At 51.3% G+C, this 19497-nt stretch overlaps 1 protein-coding gene across 1 annotated transcript; it reads right to left on the minus strand.

Annotated features, from left to right (window-relative positions):
- Positions 1 to 250: 250 nt before the first annotated feature.
- FAM167A (family with sequence similarity 167 member A) lies at positions 251 to 11731 on the minus strand (the record flags this gene model as incomplete). Its single annotated transcript, XM_084201747.1, has 2 exons — positions 251 to 514; positions 11354 to 11731. 2 exons carry the CDS (start codon positions 11729 to 11731, stop codon positions 251 to 253), a joined length of 642 nt encoding a protein of 213 aa, XP_084057873.1.
- Between the last annotated feature and the right edge of the window lie 7766 nt (positions 11732 to 19497).

Below are 19497 nucleotides of genomic sequence, written 5' to 3' on the forward strand. Positions count from 1 at the left end.
GAAGGGGCTTGGCAAAGGAGCTGAGTGCGTGTGTTGGGTCCGGATGCTCTCCAGGCTTCTTCCACGCAGGTCCTGCCTTCCCCATGAGCATGCCCAGGCCATTCCAGTGCCAATCTCCACTGTGCCACCAAGACCAGCTGCACCTTCCCAGGGAAGTTCTCTCCTCGTTGGCCTCTCCTCACCCAGCCACGAGGCAGAGAGAGCCCTCTCCCTCTTCCTCCCCCATCCTTCCCTCTCCTTCCCTCCCCGCTCAGCACAGCGAGAACCGGCGGGAGTTGATGTTCATCTTGGTGACCCCGATGAGCTTGAGGGGCGTGGAGAGGCTGAAGGAGCTGACGAGGGGGAAGTCACAGAAGAGGTCGGCGAGCTCGTCCCTCTCCTCCAGCTCGAAGGTGGCATCGTTGAGCATGCGCTGGTGCAGGTGGCACGTCTGCTCGATCTTCAGCTTGTTGATGTCGCTGCGCAGCCGCATCAGCTGCCTGGCCAGCTGCTGGTCCTGCAGGCGCATTTCTGCCTGGAAAGGGGAGGGAAGAGGGGTTTTAGTGGTGAATTCGCTACCTCCCTGCTTGAGGCCTGTCCCAGATTGCAAGGCAATATTGGAATATTACCAATATTGCCAGATGGGACGTGCCTGAGCTTGTCTGGCCCTTGCTGCTGAACCAAATAGTGGCACTGTGGTGTTTTCACCCCACAGACACTTTTGGCTGGCTGGGTGCTGCAGCTGAGCACGTAGAGGCAAGTCCAGGCTTGCAGGAGCTCTGGTGGTGGCGGGATGGAGCCTCCTCCCTTAAGAGGATCTGCTCCTCAGGTTTTCCCCTGATGGAGAAGCTTTAAGGCAATGGTGAAGGAAAGGAGTTGGTTCTGCTGGAGGGTTTTGATCCAGAGTTTTATTCTGGCCCACAGGCCTCTGAATCCAGCAACAGTTCCAACAGAACTCCCCCAGCTGTGTGGGTGCTGTTCCTTTTAACCCTGGGGAGAGGGGCAGGGAAGGGGTAGGGAGCCACCAAGCAGGTACAGGAGAGGAGGTCTCAAGGGACGAAGGACACCTGGATGGCCCAATGCTCCCCCAGGGGTTAGAGGGCATCCTTTGAACCTGCCAATCACTCAATGCCCTTCTGGAATGCCAGGACTGACAGACAGTGCTGGAAGGGGCCAGAGAGGGGAAAGGAAAGGTGGCTGACACACCTGGGAGGGAATTATTGGGGAGGGACCTGGGGTTCTGAGGTAAACCCTGAAATCACACCACAACAAGGCAAGATGAATTCTATTTGCCATCTGCATGGCAGTTGTCTTTTGTCAAGCGGGCAGTTTGCCTTATCTCTTCTACAGCTACTCCTTCCTGGGGGGGAGGAGGAACATCTGCTGATAAGAGGCTATTGAATGTCACTGCATGGCTGATAAGAACCACAGCATCCCATTGGAAGATGGTCCACCCAGAGGGAGGAGCCAAGCATTCCTACCCAGATATAATCTGGAGATTTTGGAATACCAGCACAGCTTCTCCACTGCATCTCTCAGAGGAACAGCAGCTGCCTCTTCTTCCACTGGATCTTTGGAGGAAGACTGCACCCTTCTACAGGATCCCTCCTCCAACAGAACCACCCCTGACACGCCAGGAGGGCTGCAGCCACAATTCCAATGGGACTGCTGCCAACACCCTGACCCACAGGGTGTCAGGGTGTGTTCTGATTCTGCCAGTGTTGTTTTGGTTTACTGCATTATTTATCTTTTTATTTTCTTCCCTATTAAAGAACTGTTATTCCTGCTCCCATATTTTTTGTCTGAGAGCCCCTTAATTTAAAATTTATAGCAATTTGGAGCAGGGGAGGGTTCACATTCTCCATTTCAGGGGAGGCTCCTGCCTTCCTTAGCAGACACCTGTCTTTCCAAACCAAGACAAGGCTGCACCAGATCGTGGGGAATGGAAGGATGCTGAGGTGCTTGAATGTGTCTAGAGAAAGGTGACAAGGCTGGTGAAGAGTCTGGAGCACAAGCCCCGCTAAGGAGGGCCTGGGGGAGCTGGGAGGGCTCTTCCTGGAGCAAAGGAGGCTCAGGGGAGCCTCATCACTCTGCACAACTCCCTGACAGAAGGTACAGGCAGGTGGGAGTCGGGTTCTGCTCCCAGGGAACCAGTGATAGGATTAGGGGATACAGCCTTAAGCTGCTCCAAAAGAAGTTTAGGCTGGACATTAGGGAAAAGTCCTTCACAGAGAGAGTGATTGGAGTGGGCTGCCCAGGGGGGTGATAGGGCCACCATCCCTGGAGGTGTTTAAAAAAAATGTGTCATGGTCTGGTTGACAAGGTGGTGTTAGGCCATAGGTTGGACTCAATCTCAAAGTTCTTTTCCAACCTAGCTGACTCTGTGAACTCATCTAGAGGTGCTCAGTCTGTGAGGGAGACTGGGATTTTGCAAGCCAGCAATGCATCCCAAAAAAATACCAGCTCAGGATGGGGAATTTTTAACGATCGAGAAATTCTGTGCCTGATCTCATTTTCAGGAGCACCAGGAAAGTGGAATTAAAGCTGTGCCAAGGCCGTTGGCTTGGGTATCTGTCAGGCTTCAGAGCCTCCATCTCAACATAAAACAAAGCCCAAATTAATTTTGCTCATAAGGCAGCAGCCACAGGGAGACAGAGCAATTAGAGGTGGAAAGGACCAATTAAAAGAACACCAAATAACTGATCCCCAAATACTCAGCCTGGGTTTCCAGCCTGCATAAATCAGAGCTGGCCCATGACAGAGTCCACCTCCCCTGTGGCTTATTTTATCTCGGTGATTTGAAGTGGATCTCAGGATGGGACCTCCATGGTTTCCCACAGGACAGAGAACTACAACCTCCAAGCTAATGATCTAAGTGTTTTGGAGGTATTTTTTTCTCCCTTGGCACCTGGCTTGGGAAGGTGGAAGATTCAGAAGTAATGAAAGGAAAGAGGTCTTTTATTTAAAAAAAAAAATCTAGCTCATAATTAAGAAAATTCATTGCCACAGGATCCTGTGGGTAGTGAGGGAAGGAGTGAACACTTGGTGCAGGAATCAGCCTGGCAAACAGGAGAGGGCAGGGCTGGAAAAGCAAATCAAGACAATTCCCAGTTCCCTCCTCATAGAAAAGCAACAAAACCACAAAAGCTACAAAGAAAACAAGGTGGGAAAGAAGCTGAGCAGGGGCTGGAACAGGATGATTTCCAAGGTCCCTTCCAACTCATCCAGTTCTAGGGCTCTGTGATTCTGTGTTTTGGGATAAATTTCCCTTTCCTGGATTTTAGCAGCACGGATGTGATCAGGCCATATCAGTTTCCCTCCAGGCCTGGAAATGAGCAGCTCAGTTTGTGGGTACAGATGCAGCTCTGGGGAAAGGGAGTAAATTATTCCTGGCCTGGTGGCTTGTGCGTGAAGATGCAGAAGGGAAGAGAGGAAGGAAAGTTCCCCTTGAGAGACCCCACAGAGACCCTGATATTCCTACCTGAGACCTTTCCACGACCCTTCCCAAGGGCTGCTGCAAGGATGGTGTGAACCAGAGCAGCCTTGGGGCTGCTTTAGCTTGTGCCATAATCCCTCCTCCTCCAGGCAAGCAGAGAATCCCAGAATAGTTTGGGTTGGAAAAGACCTTAAAGCTCACCCAGTCCTGTCCCCTGCCATGGGCAGGGACACCTTCCACTATTCCAGGCTGCTCCAAGCCCCATCCAACCTGGCCTTGGACACTTCCAGGGAAGGGAACCTGTGCCAGGGCCTCACCACTCTCACAGGGAAGAATTCTTTTCTAATATCTAATATCCTTCAAATCCAAACCATTCTAAAATTCTTTGACACTACAGAGATATCCTGGAGGATCTTGCCAGATTCTCCCAGACAGCAATAAGACTCCAGCCTGGCTGTCTGGAGAGGATTAAGTCACCTTTGTACCAATCTCTGAGTGAATCTCTCTTTCTCTCTCTCAGGAAATCTCTCTCAAATTGTTGGCAGGGTTGTGGTCATTTACCTTTATCAAAAAAACCCCATTATTTCCTCTCAGACCTCATAGCCTGTGCTCCCAGCAGAGCAATGCCACTTGGCAGTTTTTATTCTTCCACCTGAGTTGCAATAAAAAAAACCCAAATCCCATTCTCCTGATATTTTGCCCTGTCTCACAACAAATACTGACATTTTATCAGGAGGTGATCACAGGTGTTATTGAAGTGACCCTGGGTCATTCTTTCTTCTTGGTGTATCAAGTTACCTAAGAAATGCCAACAAAGGCTTTCATTGAATATTTGGAAGAATGTGGGATTAAAAAAGCCTCTGCTGCCAAAAAAAAAAAAAACAAAAAACCCCCAACAACATTTAAAAGAGAATTATGAGGCCATTGTGCAGAGAGCTGTGAGTTATAGGTGCTTTTTTTCTTTTGCAAACCAGCTTTACATTTTTTGACTGGTTCTTGTTTTCCCTCTTTTGAGGAATCCGTTTGATTTCACACAAGCTGGAAGGCAAAGCCCTCTAGAAAATAAAGATAAGGAACAAAGCCTGGCAGTGGTTGACTAAAACCATGTGGATGTGGCACTTGGGGACATGGTTTAGTGGCAGCCTTGGCAGTGCTGGGTTAAGAGCTGGACTCAATGCTCTTTGAGGGCTTTTCCTTAAGAATTCCATGTTTCTATGAGAGGATGATGTGCACAAGGAGGAGATGGCAGATGAGGGCTGTCACTGCCTGTGCTCCTTGGAAGGCTGCCCTGTCTTCCCAAGGGATTGGGAGCTCCTTGCCTGGTGACAGGTCCTGTGCAGGCAGCTGGGCAGAGGGTGGAGCACCAAAGTCGAGCTGCTCTGCAGGGCATGAGCTCTCACTCCCCACACTCACCCCTGGGGCTTGGCTTGAGATGCAAACCCCCTGTCCTGCATCCATGGAGCTGTCCCATAAAACACTGCTCTGATCAAACCCTCCCAGAATATTTAGAGGGATTTCAGCCAGAGCCCAGAAATCCTCGTTCTCCTTCTCTTTCCCAGAGGCTCTGCACAAATACTAAAGCCATTCCCCCCTTCCCATGCTGAGGAGCAAACAATCACTGGAAAGGATGAGTGATGTCCCTTTAAAAGCAGCAAAGTTGTCAGGCCAGCAGAGCTCCACAAAGCTGCCTGGCAATGAATAATGGGATTACAGGGGCCACACCACGGGGAGCTGTGGGGTTTTTGGTTTGCAGAGTTCACCCATGAGGTAACTCCACACTCCAGTTTATCTGTGTGAGGCAGCAGCAGGATCCCACACACGGATGCAACATCCTGGAGAAACCCGTGGGGAGCATCCAGCAGGAGCCAGGCTTTGGATTTCCTTTGATCCTCTCATGGCCAGGGCAGGAAGAGCCTTAGGTGTGTCTTGCTCATGAAAACCAACATTTTAACACATTCTGCCTCTCTCTGCACACCCAGCCCCAGCTGTTTCTCACCAGCATGGCTGGGGAATGCTGTGGGAATGGACAGGATGCCAGGTTGAGCTTCCCAGGGTGGAAGGGGCAGCCAAACTCAGGTTCTTCCTGTTAGACAAGTGACTGCTGGATTTAAATGCAAAGCTAGACCACCAGATCTTATGAGCCTAGGGAGGATTTTCTGCTTGGATTGAGCCTCAGATTCTCCCAGGGATTTTTAACAGAGATGAGGGAGAGAAAGCTCTGGGTGTATTCTTTCCTGATTTCCAGTATAGGTGGCTCATCCTAAACAGCTACTAGCAATTGCCTTCAATTTTGCCTTTCACCAGACAGGAAGACCAATAATTTTCCTATTTCCAGCAGTCCATCTTTTCTCTGCATTGCTTTTGGGGGATTTTCAGCAGGCAGCTCCTTGAGGCATGGAGATGAGAAGCTCTTTGAGATTTCCCTCTCTTCCCAAAAGAGAAGAATCCCATGGATGGAGTCCCAGCCTGGTCCATGAAGCCCAGGGGGATGGTCTGTGGAGAGGCAGCTGCCCCCAAAGGGCCAGCCTTTTTTATTTTCCAAAGATCAAAAGAAACTGAAATGTGAATTGGCACTTTCCTGAGTGCAGCCACTTGGATTCAAGCACAAAGAAGCACAGCCCACTTGTCAGATCCTTGCCAAACCCTTCAGACGAGTCCACATTGTCTGTGTTTTGGTTTGGGGCTTCTTCAGAGGTGCTCAGATGCCACCCTGTCATGGCTAATTTTAGGAGCTCACACACTTGTGGTGCAGCCCACAGCCCCAGATGAGTTATCCCAGCTCCTTCTGGAGTGCCTGGGAGTTCTCCACCACCACCAGGAGAGCTTTCTTTGCCAGATGGACCATGTTGTGGGTCCCAAATCTCACTCTTCCTCAGTGTTGTTTAGGCTGTGCTGGCTCCCTCTCTCCCCAAAGCAGTGGCTGCACCCAAACTGACCCTTGGGGATGGTCCTGTTCCATTATAAATCCTAAACTCTCCCCTAGTTTCAGCAATTTAACAGTAGAGGTCACAGAATCACAGAATTTTTTGGGTTGGAAAGGACCTTAAAACTCATCCTGTTCCACCCCCTGCCATGGGCAGGGACATCTCCCACTATCCCAGGTTTCTCCAAGCCCTGTCCAGCCTGGCCTTGGACACTTCCAGGAGTGGGGACTCCACACCTTCTCTGTGCCCTGTGCCAGGGCCTCCCCACCCCCATAATGAGGAAATTTGGTGCTGCATTGTTGTTTAAATTCACTCAAGCACTTGTTCAGCCAATATGAGTATCCCAAATGGAAATAAAAGTGCTTAATATTTAATTTTTTTTTTAAATCTGACCAACAGGACACAGGTGTTTTATGATTTCCCAGACATTTGTGTTCCTTTTCAGGTCTTTCCTGCATTTCTGCTCACACCCCTCAGATTTCAGTGCCAAACTGGTGAATTTGAGATAGAGAGCTCATTTTTCCTAAAAAGACAAAGTTAGGACTGTTCTAAGATACCCCTGTTCACAGGCTTCTACTTTAGCCATACTTAGGAGGGAGAGGACTTCGAATGCTTAATTTTATAACTTGTAAAACCTGGCAAATTTCAAAAGCAAAGAGCAAAGTGTGACCCCTCCAGCCCTCGAGTCTGTCACCATCCCTGGGCTGGGGATGGTTTTGCTCTCAGCACAGACAAGGAGCTGCCACACTTGACAGTGCAAAGGCAAAGACAAGGGCAGAGGAGAGGCAGGAGGAGCTGGGGAGGGAAATGCTCCAGCCCCAGGGCAGCTCAGCACACGCTGAGAGCTGCAATTTGCTCCTACACCTCCACAGAGCCTCTCAGCACAAAAACAAGAGCAGTTTGCATGTCTGAATAAATCAGCTTCCCGGGGCCAGGTTCTCAGCAGGGCTGAGGCTCCCTGGGTTTGTGTCAGTCCTACAAACCTGGGCCTGGCACAGGTCACATGAGGTGATGGGCCCAGAAAAGCAGATTCTTGGGTTTGTTGTTGCTGGAATGGCTCTTGAGGTATCAAAGGTCTTTTTTCTCAGCTTTGTGCTCGAAGAAGAAGTCAGGATTCTTCGGCTCTGGTTTTTAAGGTTGTTTATTCTCTCTTATCTAATACATTTTCTTTTGGACTTGGGGTGGTCTGTCTGGCAGGTCAGGTTAAGGCACACTGACTGCCCTTGGGGCAGTGTTATCTTTCTATACTAAAAACTACGTATAATTTATTTACAATAATTTTTTAATACTTATTACTTAAGTTAGACAGTTTGTCTTTATCTTAAAATAATTTAAAACTGTTACTATCACAGCAGAAGATGGAGGACAAGAAGAAGAAGAAGAAGAAGAAGAAGAAGAAGAAGAAGAAGAAGAAGAAGGAGAAGAAGGAGAAGACGAAGAAGAAGACGAAGAAGAAGAAGAAGAAGAAGAAGAAGAAGAAGAGGCACACTTAGATTCTTTTATTTTGCTTTTTGAAGTTCTATTCTAAAAACTTTAAAATTTTACTTTTTCCCTTTGTGATAAATTTCCTAGGATTTTATTCAAATTTTTGCGGCTTGTAACTTTTCCCATAAAGTTGGTAATTGTTTCTATGGGTTAAAATCTGTGTCTTTGACACCAAGGTTTCACCAAGGTGCCAAGGTTTCTGAGCTCCCTGACAGGGTTTCAAGTCTTTTAGGGCAGTTAGAGGAATGTCTTGGGTTCTGACAGCAGATGGACAATAAAACCTTGGGTTTTGTCTTTTGCTTCACTTCTCAACGTGAGCAGCCTGAACCTGGCTGAAGTCAAAGCAGAGCAGACTCCAAAGACACAGAGGAAAATTCCTTGCAGTGTCAGATGATGGCTTTTGTGTGGATTGGGAGTGACAAGAGATAGGGCAAGAGGAAATGGTCTCAAGTTGCACCAAGAGAGGTTTAAATTGGATATTAGGAAAACATTTCTTCAGCAAAAGGATTGGTCCAGCCCTGGCACAGCTGCCCAGGGCAGTGGAGGAATCCCCATCCCTGGAGGGATTTGAAAGCTGTGTGGATGTGGCTTGGGGACATGGTTTAGTGCTGGCCTCGGCAGTGCTGGGGAATGGTTGGACTTGATAATCTTAAAGGGCTTTCCCAACCTAAACCCTTCTATGATGGCACCAAATTTACTCTCCTGCCTCTGCTGCTTTTGGCTGGGATAGAGTTAAATCCCAAACTGTGTGGTCCTGTACCAATTGCCTGATGGCAACAGTCCCCAGCATGTGCAAACTCCTGAAGCTCCAAGTGCTTGGCAGGAGCTCCCTGGGACAAGCCAGAACCATTCCAGGGTGATGCTGTTGAAACAACCCAGCCTGAACACGCTGGGAGCTGCGCTGAAGGTTGGGGCTGATGGAGCTGCACACTCTGCATTTCACTCCCTGAGGACAGGGCTGCTGCACTCCTTTTCTGCATGGGAAGAATCTCCACATTCACCAGCTTTTGCCCCTTCATTGGCAAGGTGAATCCTACAGACCCTAAACAACCACATTGTGGGATCACAGAATCATGGGAGGGTTCGGGTGGGAAGGGACCTTAAGGATCATCTTGTTCCACCCTGCCATGGGCAGGGACACCTTCCACTATCCCAGCTTGCTCCAAACCCCATCCAGTCTGGCCTTGGACACTTCCAGGGATCCAGGGGCAGCCACAGCTTCTCTGGGTGCCCTTCCCACTCTCACAGGGAAGAATTCCTTCCCAATATCCCATCTCACCCTGACCTCTGGCAGCGGGAAGCCATTGGCCCTTGTCCTGTCCCTCCAGGTCATTGTCCAAAGTCCCTCTCCATCTTCCTTGTAGGCTCCTCCAGGAACTGGAAGGCCACAGTCAGCTCATCCCAAAACCTTCTCCAGGCTGAACAATCCCAGCTCTCTCAGCCTTTCCTCACAGCAGAGCTGCTCCATCCCTCTGCTCATCCTGGTGCCTCCTCTGGACTCTTTCCAGCAGCTCCAGGTCCTTCCTGTGTTGGGTCCCAGGGCTGGGGCAGCTCTGCAGGTGGGGTCTCACCTGAGAGGGGCAGAGGGGGCAGAATTCCCCCTTCCCCTGCTGGGGGATCAGCCCTGGTTGGTATCTGGGCTTCATCCTGCTGTGGAGCCTTCCCGATGGCTTTGCTACCACAAAATGAGGAATAATCTTGTCTGTGTTGGGATCTTTGGAAGCTTGTCCCTTTATTTGACAAGAAACTGCATTTCACCCTTGAAATGTAATGTGAAATGCAACTTTTGGTTCCAGCACCATGTGATGGGATGGCCTGGCTGTGCTCTCTCTGCCTGCTGGCAGCTCCTACCCACACTCGTGCCTCCAGCTCAGATATTTTGCCCTGTGGTCAGTCAAAAAATTGCTCTCTCTTTTGGGGAAATTGTTCTAAATTACCAGTCACATCCAGATCCAGCAAAGACTGGTATAATTAAGTGGCTGGGAAATGGAAAGTGAGGAACAATTAGGGTTTGCTTGGCCTTTTCTCGTCTTTAATTCAAACTTTCAGTTTTTGACAGATGGTGGTTTAGATACCACACCCCAGTCTAAGGGGTAGAATCAGACTCTGAGACAATCTGTACTTCCATCATGGGCAGAGATTGAAAGAAAACCCCAAATCTTTTAAAATCTGGGGTTCTGAGAAGGAAAATCTGCTTCTTACTCTCTTTGATCATCTTGAGATTCAGGGTTTCCATTAAGAGTGAATTTAAGATTACACTCAGATTCAGGTCACAGATCTGGAGCTGAGGCTGTCCAGAGCATGAGGGGTTGTAGGGGATCATCTCAAAGCTGTTCCTAATAGTCCTGAAATCCTGAAAGCACAGCCCTGAGAAACCAAGTCACCAAAGAGCAATATCCAGAACCACCTCTGTAAATAAATCCTCAGGGGACCAGTGAGTTGGGTGAATGCAGCAACAGAAAGTTGACAAATCAACATTATCTGAAGCAAAAGTCACAAAGAAATCTTTAAAACTATTATTCATCTTTGTCAGAAGTTTTCCTCAAAGATTTCAGTGCTTCTCAAAAACAAAGTGTCTGCACAGGAACATTTTCACAAGTGTTGGCCACAAGTGATGTCCCAGCCCCTGTTGCAAATATTCCTGCTGGGGCTCACAGGCAAAATTCCAGCTGGGCCACAGAAACAAAGCCACGTGTCATGAGTCACTTCCAGTGATTTGGGCCAAATAATAAAGAATTTTCATGCCAGTGAGGAGAAGGGAAGTGTGCCTTTGGTGTCTGATTGCTTCTACTCTTGTGAAGAGCACCTGAGCTCAGTCTCCAGCTCTGACTTCAGCTGCCCTGACAGGGACATACCCATCCTATCAACCTCCAGAGAATCACAGAATACCCTAAAAGGGAAGGGACCCACAAGGATCATCAAGTCCAACTCCTGGCCCTGCACAGGACAACCCCAAAATCACTGGATGCACCTGAGAATGTTTTATAAAGATTTCTTAAACTCTGTCAGGATTGGTGCATCCCCCTGGGAATTATCTCCAGGCTGTGCTGACTCCTGAGCTCAGCTGGGAGCTTGGTCAGGCCCAGGTTAAATTTGTGCCAAAACCCATGACAGCAAAGTGACAGAGAAAAGGTGAATTCCAGCCCTGGCTCTCTGGATTTTCCTAGCACAGGTTCCTAGAAAAGACAAAGGATTTTTGTCCCCTCCTTTTCTGTGAAATATCCAGCACATAACCACCAGAAATAAACAGATGTGGGAGACAGGGCCCAGGGCTGGGATGGGAGGATGACAGAAATGTGGACTGAGTTTGAATCAAGAAAAAAGCAACAGAGGATGGGCCTGGAAGAGCCAGGTGTGGGAAACAAAATGAGCGATGGAAAACACAACGAGTGATGGAAAACACAATGACTGATTGTTGCCTCTCCACCTGGGGCTGAAGGCAGGTAGCAACAAGGAGTTTCCCCACTCTTTCATTTTTATCCCTCTACAAAATTTGTGCTGGCAGGGACAGGGACAGGCAATCACTTACCAGCTCCTTCCTGAGCCACGTCAAAGCTTCGTCGATGCTCTCAAAGCCACCTATCCTCCCTGAGGTGACAGTCCCCTTGTCCTGGGCAGGGCTCCCATTGAGGTGCAGCTGCACCTTCCTCATGGGGACAGTCTCCCCTGGGCTCTTTTTGGCCGTGGTGGCCTCGTCCTCCCTGTCTCCCTCGGGCTGGGGGCTCTTCCAAGCCTGCTCCTCCAGCTTTGCCTTCCATTCCAAGTAGGAAGGGCGCCTGGTCTCCAGTCTCAGCTTCTCTGTCAATGCCTTGAGGGTCCTCAGGTGATCATCTGGGGGAGGAACCCCCCCAGAGCCAGCATCCATGCTGCCCAGAGCCTCTTCTATTTGGATTTGGGGCACAGACATGCTCTCTGGGAGTCCAAAGGCATAGAGGTGGGCTGGAAAGGACCGGGGATGGAGATGAGAACCCTCAAGGTTTGACCAGGTGTCACGAGGTGCTCAGCACAGCTCCCTGGAGGACAGCTGAGGTGTGGGCCCCTCCTCAAGCACCAAACCAGCCTTGAATGAACACCTAGAAGAAGAAGAAAAGGAAAAAAAGGATTGGTTTTGAGAAGGAAAAGGGAGTGTGGAAAGAGAGACAGCTCCTGCTGCAGCAGGGGAGTGAGGGTTTTGGGAGAGGCTCAGTGCCAAGGTGCTGCAGGGGAGGGTGACCTCACCTCAGTTATCTGAGTGCTCTGGGGCAGGAACAGACAGGCTCTGGCTTTTAGCAAAGCTCTGGTTGCCTACATCTCCAATCTTAACCCAAGGGGCCACAGAAGGGTGGCCAAGGAGGCCAGGACACATTCCCAGACCCCAAAGTCCTCTGGAGACAGCAGTGGCTGCTGCTGGATGTTGGGCTGGCTGGTTTTGCTGATTTTCTGCCTGGCAAACCCACATTTCCCCATCTGGGCAAATCAGGTCCAGATGAAATAGGACAACCTGAAAGAAGGGAAGTTTGGATTAAATATTAGGGAGAAATTCCTCCCTGTGAGGGTGGGGAGGCCCTGGCACAGGGTGCCCAGAGAAGCTGTGGCTGCCCTGGATCCCTGGAAGTGTCCAAGGCCAGGCTGGAGGGGGCTTGGATAAACCTGGGATAGTGGGAGGTGTCCCTGCCCATGGCAGGGGGTGGGATCTTTAAGGTTCTTCCAACACAAACCATTCTGGATACCCAAACTTCTTCCAAGAGTTTGAGTCAATAGGAGAACTGGAAAAAGGGATTTATTCTTCCCCACACCACACTCCACTCCAGTTTAAGATCTGGGTTTAGTTCTGGGTTTGCCAAAGCTGCAGCCTGAGGATTCAGTTCCCTCCTGGCCCACTGGCTCCAGTCAGGAACGTGGTCCCAGCCAGGTGAGGAACTAACTGGGGTGCTGGCATGGTCTGGGCTCAGCCACCCAGGGAGGCTTGCACTTGTGGTTTCCATCACTGGCCACCTCCAGTTTGTCCAGTGGGAATGGTGCCTGGCAAACACCCTTAGGAGCAGCGGCACAGAGACGCCAGGAGCTTCCTCCCCACTTCTCCTCCTGTCAGCACTCATGGAAGCTGTGCCCACAGCTGGTCTGACAAACCCTGGCACCTGGAGGGGCAGAGAACTCCTCAGGAGTTAAACTCAGGCAGCTTCTGTATTCATTTGCCAGCAGGATCAGATAAGAGACATTCTCAAGGTCGTGTGCTCATCTATAGCTGAGCTAGGAATAGATCCAGAGCTCTCTTCTGAACGTCAGGCACAAAACAAAATACTTCTCTGCCTGCCTGGTGAGGTGCCTGGAAAACCAGGCAGGATGTGTGCAGCTTCCTAGAGTTACTCAGCCATTCTTCTCCCTGCCATTCCCACAAAGGCATGTGCAGCTCTGAAATCCAGACCATAATTACGCCTCTACAACCTTTTCAGTAAGAAGATTCAATTTAAAATAAACATTGAGTGAGAGCAAGACTTATCCCAACAATTGTGTGGGGGCACACGAGCTGAAGGAGGAGCTGAGAGCGTACACACAGACAGTGTGGGGGTGGAGGATTAGTCATGTTGTGGTCTCCTTCCTGCTCCTATTTATGTTAATGAGAGTTTTACGGGGAGAGGGAGCACACACAGACACTCTGGCAGGTTGAAGCCAACAGCTCTCGTGCCTGGAACAGCAACAGTTTGCCTTCTTCTGTTGAAAAAGAGAGGGGAAAGAGGCAGGCTGCCCTGGTGGAAGGGTGCTCTGCAGGGCTCAGGGCATGTCTGTGAATTTACCTTTCCTCCTGCTCCAGCCTCCCCAAATCAATAAAGTAAAACGAGTAATGACTCTAAAGACCTCGTTTCTGAGATTTTTTCTCTACCCCATGAGCCCAAACCCAGCAGTCCCAGAGCCTGCTGCAGTTCCACACTGGGCTGCTGGATTTGCTAATCCCCAGCAAAGATCATATTTTTATCGTTTTCTGAATGCCACAGCTACAAAACAGAGCCCCCCACAAAGTCTTTTGTCCTGTTTTTCAGCGTGTATGAAATCCTCAGGGTGGCAATGGCCCCTGGTATTTGAGCCCTGGGCACAGCTCAGTTAGCATTTAGAGCATTGGACCATGAAAACAGAACAGCAGCTTGGAGCATCCCCTTTGTCACAACCCTGCTGACATCTCGCCCTCCCTGTCACCAAAAGTCCCAGCAGCTTTGGAGGAAATTTGGGTTTTCTACCCCAAAAGCAGCATTGATTCAGCCCATCCTTCCCTTTCTCTCTGGTGTAACATGAAACATCTCGTTCCCTCTGCAGGGACACCCCCTAAATTGGCAGCATTCCCCAGCCTGTCCAAACTCCAGAGTGACAGAAGGGAGCCACCTCTAATTTCCTATCAATATCTTGGACTTGGATCAAAGACCTGCTGTGGAGAAAGAGATCTGAGAGTTGTTAAGTGTGAGAAAAATGCCCTTGTGCTGTAATACAAACCCTTTGGTGCCTGAGAGCATCCAAATTCCCAGGAACAAACCTGCCTCTGGCTCAAATCCACATCCTCCCAGTCTCCCTGCCCTAGGCTTGGCTCCCCCTGGGCTGGCCTGTGTGAGGGGATTTAAGTGATTAATCCTTGATTTGTCTCATTATTTGTCACATCTGTCGCAGGGAGTTCGTGCCACTCCTAATTAGGGGTAACGAGTTCAGCCCCAAAACAGGGTGAGGGATGGCTCCCACCTCACTCAGAACCTCTGCTCAGGGGTTCCCCCCTTCCCTCAGATGAATCCTGAAAGCACAGAACACAACAGGTCACTGAGACAACAACAAAAAAACCTTTTAGTTTCTTTCTGGTGTTAGGTTTCCACTGGAGAAGTCAACTGACCTACCCCAAGGGATCAGCAGAAGCACCAGCCTGGGATGGAGAAATAATAGGAATTTTTAAACTGGGAGTTCAACAATTAGCCAAGGAGGAGGTGTGAGGAGCAAATTATTCTTCTTCCTCCACTGTTCCTGGTGGACTGTGGATTCTTGTAACACCATTTCTTATTGCAGAGGAGCAGCAGTGGCTGCAGGAGTGTGTGGCAGAGGAATTCTGTTCCTCTGGGGGCTGGGAAGACAAAAAAGCCTCGATAGGACACAAAAGCTCAGCTGACAGAAGCCCTTTTGCCACACACACACCACGGATGACACTTCTGGCATGGAGCAAACAGGGCAGAGGCAACGCTTCAGGCTGTGAATGACCTTCAAAAAGCACCTCAGCCCCTCTGTGCCTCAGTTTCCCTCCCACTGAGAAGTCAGTCCATGCAACTGGCCTTCAGGGAAAGAGCTCTGGGGATTTTCAGAGATGTACAGAATTCAGAATTCACCTCTCAATTCAGGTCTCATCTGGGTGCTCGTGCTCCCACTCCAGTGGGTGCAGGGACACCCTCTGTGAACAATGGAGTTTGGGATCTGGTTCCCCTGACCATTTGCTCTGGAGGTTTGCACAGGGGTCACCCAGATACCTACAGAGGAAAGCCCTGGAGTAACTCCAACTTGCCAGCATCACCACCCAGCTCTGCAGCTCCCAGCAGCAGAGGAGGACCCTGAGCCTGGAAAGGTGGGGTGAAGGAACACCGAGGTGGTGTGGGAGGTGGGGGACAGTGCCTGGTGTGCAGGGAGAGCTGTGTTTGCCTCCCTCCATGCACAGCAATGACACAGGGCTGGGGTGGGGGTGACTGACCCCCCTGGAGGTCTCTGACCTGCCCTGGGTGTCTGCTGCAGGTTGGGAGAGGGGCAGAGAGGAGGAGGTGCCTGTGAAAGGGGTTGCCATAGCAATGGAGTAAGGGAGGACTCTGGCTGAGGTAGGATGGATGTTCCTGAGCATCCTGAGGGCAGCAGAGGCTCAGGGGCCTCAGGAATGGGGTGAGGGAAGGAGAGACCCATCAGGATTAACACTGCAGCTTCCTGGAGCTGGTGGCTCCCTTTCAGGGTGGTTGCACATCACTCATTCCTTTCCCCATGCCAGAATGAGCTCTGTCAGGAGAGGAGCTGCTGCGCTGGGTGGATTTGGTGAGCTGGGGGTTCCTCACCCTGCCAGAGCCCCCCCATCCTGCTGCCTCTGCACAGGGGTCCTGCAGAGGTGGAGAACAAATCCCTGGGCTCCCCACCGACCCCGAGGAGAGCTGGTTTCCCTGGATTTTATTATTCAGTGTTTACCCACCCAATCCTTTTCTGTAGCAGTTGAAATCCTCCCATGCAGAAAACCAGCCTGGTCCCAAGTGACCTTCAGCTTCCCTCCCTTCAAAAGGACAAAATCGCAGCACCAGGAAGAGCTGTCTGATCCCAAGGAGCCAGGGCATGCTCCAGGGCTGGAATTGGTTCTGTCAGGATCAGATGCTCTCTGTTTGCTCAGGATGGTCGGGACAGGATGGAAAGGGCTCTGCCCCTGCTGGAGGAGTCGTGGCAGAGCCCTCAGTGGCACTGAACACGGTGCCCATGGAGACCTTCTAGCCACCCTCCTGTCTGTGAGCTTGTTCCTTTCTCCATGGAAAAATGACAGCACTGATGGGACTAAAATGGGCATTACAAGCATAGATGTGGACATGGCATTCACAGAAAAATGGGGAAAAGGGTAAAAGAGAGGCTTTCCATTCACATGTGACCTGGAGCAAGATGAGGGTTTGCTCCAGCACATCCTTCTGCCCAAATGGCCTCCAGAAAGAGCCCTGAACTCTGCAAGGGAGGAGGGGAGAGCATTGGGGGCTGCAGAAAATCCATCAGAGGAGTGGAGGGATGCAGACATGGCTGCTCCAGCCCTGGCAGCATCCAAGGCCAGGTTGGACAGGGCTTGGAGCAGCCTGGGATAGTGGAAGGTGTCCCTGCCCATGGCAGGGGGTGGCTGAGCTTTATGGAAGGGACCTCCCTTCCAGCCCAAACCATGTTGTGATTCTGTGAGATTAGAGGGGACCAGTTTGCACTCCCTGCCCCAAGGCACTTCTCCCTGGCTGATTTCCAGCGTCACAGGCAGAGTCAGAACCTGTTCCAATACACACATCTGCACCTTCCTGCCCGACTACACCTCATCCCTCCTGCGTCCCCCACACAGCTTCCAGCAGGCTCCTGGTGGGGCAGCAGGGCTGAGGCTGCTGCCTGCTTCAGAGGGACCCTTTCAGCTCCATTTTCAGACCAGTTAGGCTCCCCTGGATCAGCAGATTTCCAGGCTTTGTGTGGAAATCCTGCATGAAGAAGTATTTGGCATTCCAGCAAACCAGTCTTCCAGTCAGCTGGAAGTAGCTGCAAACTGGGGAGCTGAACGGGGTCAATGCTTACAACCCACCAGCCCACACCAGGTAGGATTCCTCTCAGGAGGAAAAGGATTAAGGAGCAGAAGCAAAGGCAAGTTTTCAGGCTCTTGGTGAAGCCACCATGTCCACCTCAGTGTGGTCTGAGCTCAGGGGAGCCATGGATCATGGGCAAGGGTTTCATCTCCACTCACTGCCCCAAGCTGCCTGCAGGTTTTGGAGATAATCTCAGAGGTGGCACAGCCAACCTGTTCCCAGAGATGCCCCCAAAGGACCTGTGGCTTGGCACAGCTGTTTTTCCCCCCTTTTTACCCAATGCCACTCCAGGCACAGCCGTGTTTCAGCAAGGAGAGGTGGGGACCTCTGTGCCCAGTGTGCCCAGGCTAATGAAAAGGGCTGGGATTCCTTGGGAATGAGCCAGGGCAGGCTGAGAAATGCTCTCTTCCGAGGAGAGGAGACTAGTCGGGGAGATATTTTTTTTCCCCAGATGCAGCATGCAAGGGTGTGTTTTCAGAAAGAATAAAAAAACAACCCAACCTTTTTGTTCTGTTTTGTTGAGCTCCGATCTGCCCAGTGCCGAGCTCAGCCCCTGCAGGGACAACGCCAGGGCCAGCTCCCACTGGAGACCCCCAGGCTCCAAGTTAACACGATCAGGGGAGTGGGGTCAGCCCCTCGGTGACCCCTTAATCCCCTTTACATGCCCCCTGTCCCATCCAATTATCCAAACCATGATCCTCCAACCCCTGTCCTCAGACCTGTCTTTTCCCAGTGCTGAGCTGCACTGTGGCATTTAATACCATTTAAGATCAGCTGGTTGCAAACAGACCCTCCTCTCCCTCCCCCCAGAAGGGCTACGCTGCTCTGAGGCTGATTATTTTTATTTTTTTTTTCTCTTTTTCCCTGCAGTGTCTCTGCTACATTTTGCAAACACCTAATGGCTGCGGGGCTGTTGCAAACCCAGAGCCCGGCAGAAGCCAGATTCCTCCCGTTCTGCTGGATTTTTGTGGTGTACAGACCCCCCCATGAAGGATGGAGGGGGAATTTATTGGGCATTTGATAGCAGAGAAGAGCTGGGATGCAAAAACCAGCAGCAGCTCCCGTGTGCTGAAATGATGGCTGGCACAGAGCAAACCCACGGCAGCCAAAACAGGCTCGTTCCCGCTGGAAAGTGGGGAGTTCCTCGGATACAGGGGACGAGCAGACAAAGCCAGAGGAATCAGCTCCTCGCTGGAAGCCAGGAACTTGCTTTTCATCCATTCCCACCTCCCCCCCGCGCCTCCGCTGAGGTCTCCGATGTAGGAAAGCTCCGGAGGGTGCAGGATTGTGGAATAACCGGGGGAGCATCGCAGGGAGACAGGGAGGGGTGTCCTTAGAGAGGTGCCTGTGGTGGGAGAGGTGCCAGCCCCGTGGCTGCGGGATGGGGATGCTGCCCCTGTGTGCAGCACCCCGGGGCTTTCGGGCACAAACACTCGTGCCGGGAGGGGTGCGGGCTGGCGCTATTATTTTAACAATTAGCCCCAAGCTGTTATAAAGGGCTCTAAAGAAGTTCAGGCTGGTTGTTTTGTTGGTTTTTTTTGTTGTTTTTTTTTTCCCCTCCTCGGTGTAAACCTGAGCTGCGAGAGCCAGACCCGAGCAGGTGGAAACCTGCTCTGCTCAGCGCACGGTGCCTGATTCAAAAACCCGAGGTAGCTACGCCCTGCGAGGCCACCACGCTCATCCCACCATGTCTGCACTGCACAACCCCGCCAACCTTTCCAGGGCTGGGAAGGTTTCCAGGGCTCCCGCACATCTCAGGCTGGGGGCAGAGGGAGCAACAGGTGATTGTCCCGAAACCCGGGCAGCCTCTCCCCTGTCACACCTCACCCAGGGCGGAAAAATCCTCCTGGAGCGGGCGAGGAGCCCCGCGCTGCTCCCAGCTGAAAGCAAAATCCACAAACATCACGGGAAAGGAGGATTCAGACATTCCCAGTCAATGGGGAGCCATCTCCAGGCGATGTCGGCGGGGCAGGGGATTGCGGCAGGGGGGACACTTCGCGACACCCCGCAGCAGAAGCGGCTCGCCAGAGCCCGGAGCTGAGCTGGTGCTCCGTGGGGTCCCCATCACCCCTCTCTGCTGCTCCTGGGGTCCCCTCCAGCCCCGGGCAGCTCTCCGACAGCTCCCGCGCTGGGTGTCCCCAGGGTGGCTCTGTCCCCCCAAGCCACCACCAGCACCAAACTTACCGGGGCTGGAGTCAGGCTGGGGGTTATTGCACGGACATCTTGGCTCCCTCCTTGCACCTCGGGTCCCCAACTTGGTGTTCTCAGAGCGGTGTCACCGGTGCCTCCCGGAGTCTGTCTCATCCTCCTCCTCTGTGTCTCGCTTCAGCAATCTGTGCGTGTGGTGGTTGGTTTGTTGTTTTTTTGGTTTTTTTTTTTCATTTAGGGG

The sequence above is a fragment of the Fringilla coelebs genome (genome assembly GCF_963513975.1).
Source record: "Fringilla coelebs genome assembly, chromosome: 3".
Classification (NCBI taxonomy): Eukaryota; Metazoa; Chordata; class Aves; order Passeriformes; family Fringillidae; genus Fringilla; species Fringilla coelebs.